This window comes from Aureococcus anophagefferens (assembly GCF_000186865.1).
Source record: "Aureococcus anophagefferens unplaced genomic scaffold AURANscaffold_250, whole genome shotgun sequence".
Classification (NCBI taxonomy): domain Eukaryota; class Pelagophyceae; order Pelagomonadales; family Pelagomonadaceae; genus Aureococcus; species Aureococcus anophagefferens.
In genome coordinates, this window is record NW_008705785.1 from 6,877 (window position 1) to 7,869 (window position 993).

Genomic DNA, 993 nt, shown 5'->3' on the forward strand with positions numbered 1-993 from the left:
AAGTCCACTGGTGGTCTTCTTGACCATCCGGTAGAACCTGAATCGAGAATTAGGAGGTTCTGTGGAAAATGATTATTTAACCACTTGAGTCCAGCTGTTACGAAGCTTGATAAAGTGTTATAGAGTGCGGATGAGATTTCAAACGGGGAACCTAGTTCGATTCCTCCCCTGACTGAAAACTTTGGGGGTCCTGGGATGCTACATGGGCAAAGTAGCCATCATCTTGTCCTTCCAGCGTATTTGTGAGGTAGGTGATGAGCTCTTCTCCATCAAGATCATCAGACACGTAGCTACCTGTGATAAACACTGCACGGTCAATAAGGTGTTGTGTCAGTTCATGAGCCATGTGTAAGGCGTTTGCCTTTACTTTTGAGTTTTGGCGATTACTAGTCAAAGCATTGTGTGCTATCTGGTTTAGTTCTTTGATCAGTTTGACTACATCGTCAGTTGCCATTGTCCTAAACTGACTTTCTTTAAACGTCTTGGAACGGATTGTCCTCAGGTCGTCCTTAAATTTCCGAATAGCGTCGGCGTCCAATTGCTCCAAGCTCGGATCCATTCTCCCCCTGCAATTGAGCGCGGGGAAAGAGCGCAAACGAGAAGCGAACGAAAAGAATGCGTGAGGTCTACGCAGAGAGACCGAGCGCTGGGTCCCAAACCTAACGAGATAGTAAACTCCGACACGGGGAGGCAGCCTAGTGGGGCTGCCCTGCCGTGTGAGGGTGAACTATCGAGGTTACGCAGTGGCGGTACACCGGCGTCTCTGTTATCCTCACGTCACCTCAGCTGCCGTAGTGTACGGGGGCTGGGGCTACTGGACGAACGGGCAGAGGATCTGCCTCACTAGGTCCAGGAAGACTCTCCGTCTATTACAGTGCGGGAAGCAGCTATAACAGGGTTAGAAAGTATTAAGGAGGGGAAGGAAATTGGGTGGCTCTGTACCAGCGAGCCACTAGGGAGATACAAAACTCTCTATCTCTCTAGGGGTCACGC

At 49.8% G+C, this 993-nt stretch overlaps 1 protein-coding gene across 1 annotated transcript in view; it reads right to left on the reverse strand.

Annotated features, from left to right (window-relative positions):
• Positions 1-151: 151 nt before the first annotated feature.
• The window catches only part of AURANDRAFT_68615 (hypothetical protein), a gene marked incomplete at both ends in the record, with an annotated part of 2,605 nt that continues 1,763 nt past the window's right edge, over positions 152-993 (reverse strand). Inside the window, 3 exons of the mRNA XM_009044323.1 lie at positions 152-294; positions 469-566; positions 641-659. Coding sequence (XP_009042571.1) covers positions 152-294; positions 469-566; positions 641-659 — 260 coding nt within the window. The remainder of the gene's footprint in view (positions 295-468; positions 567-640; positions 660-993) is intronic.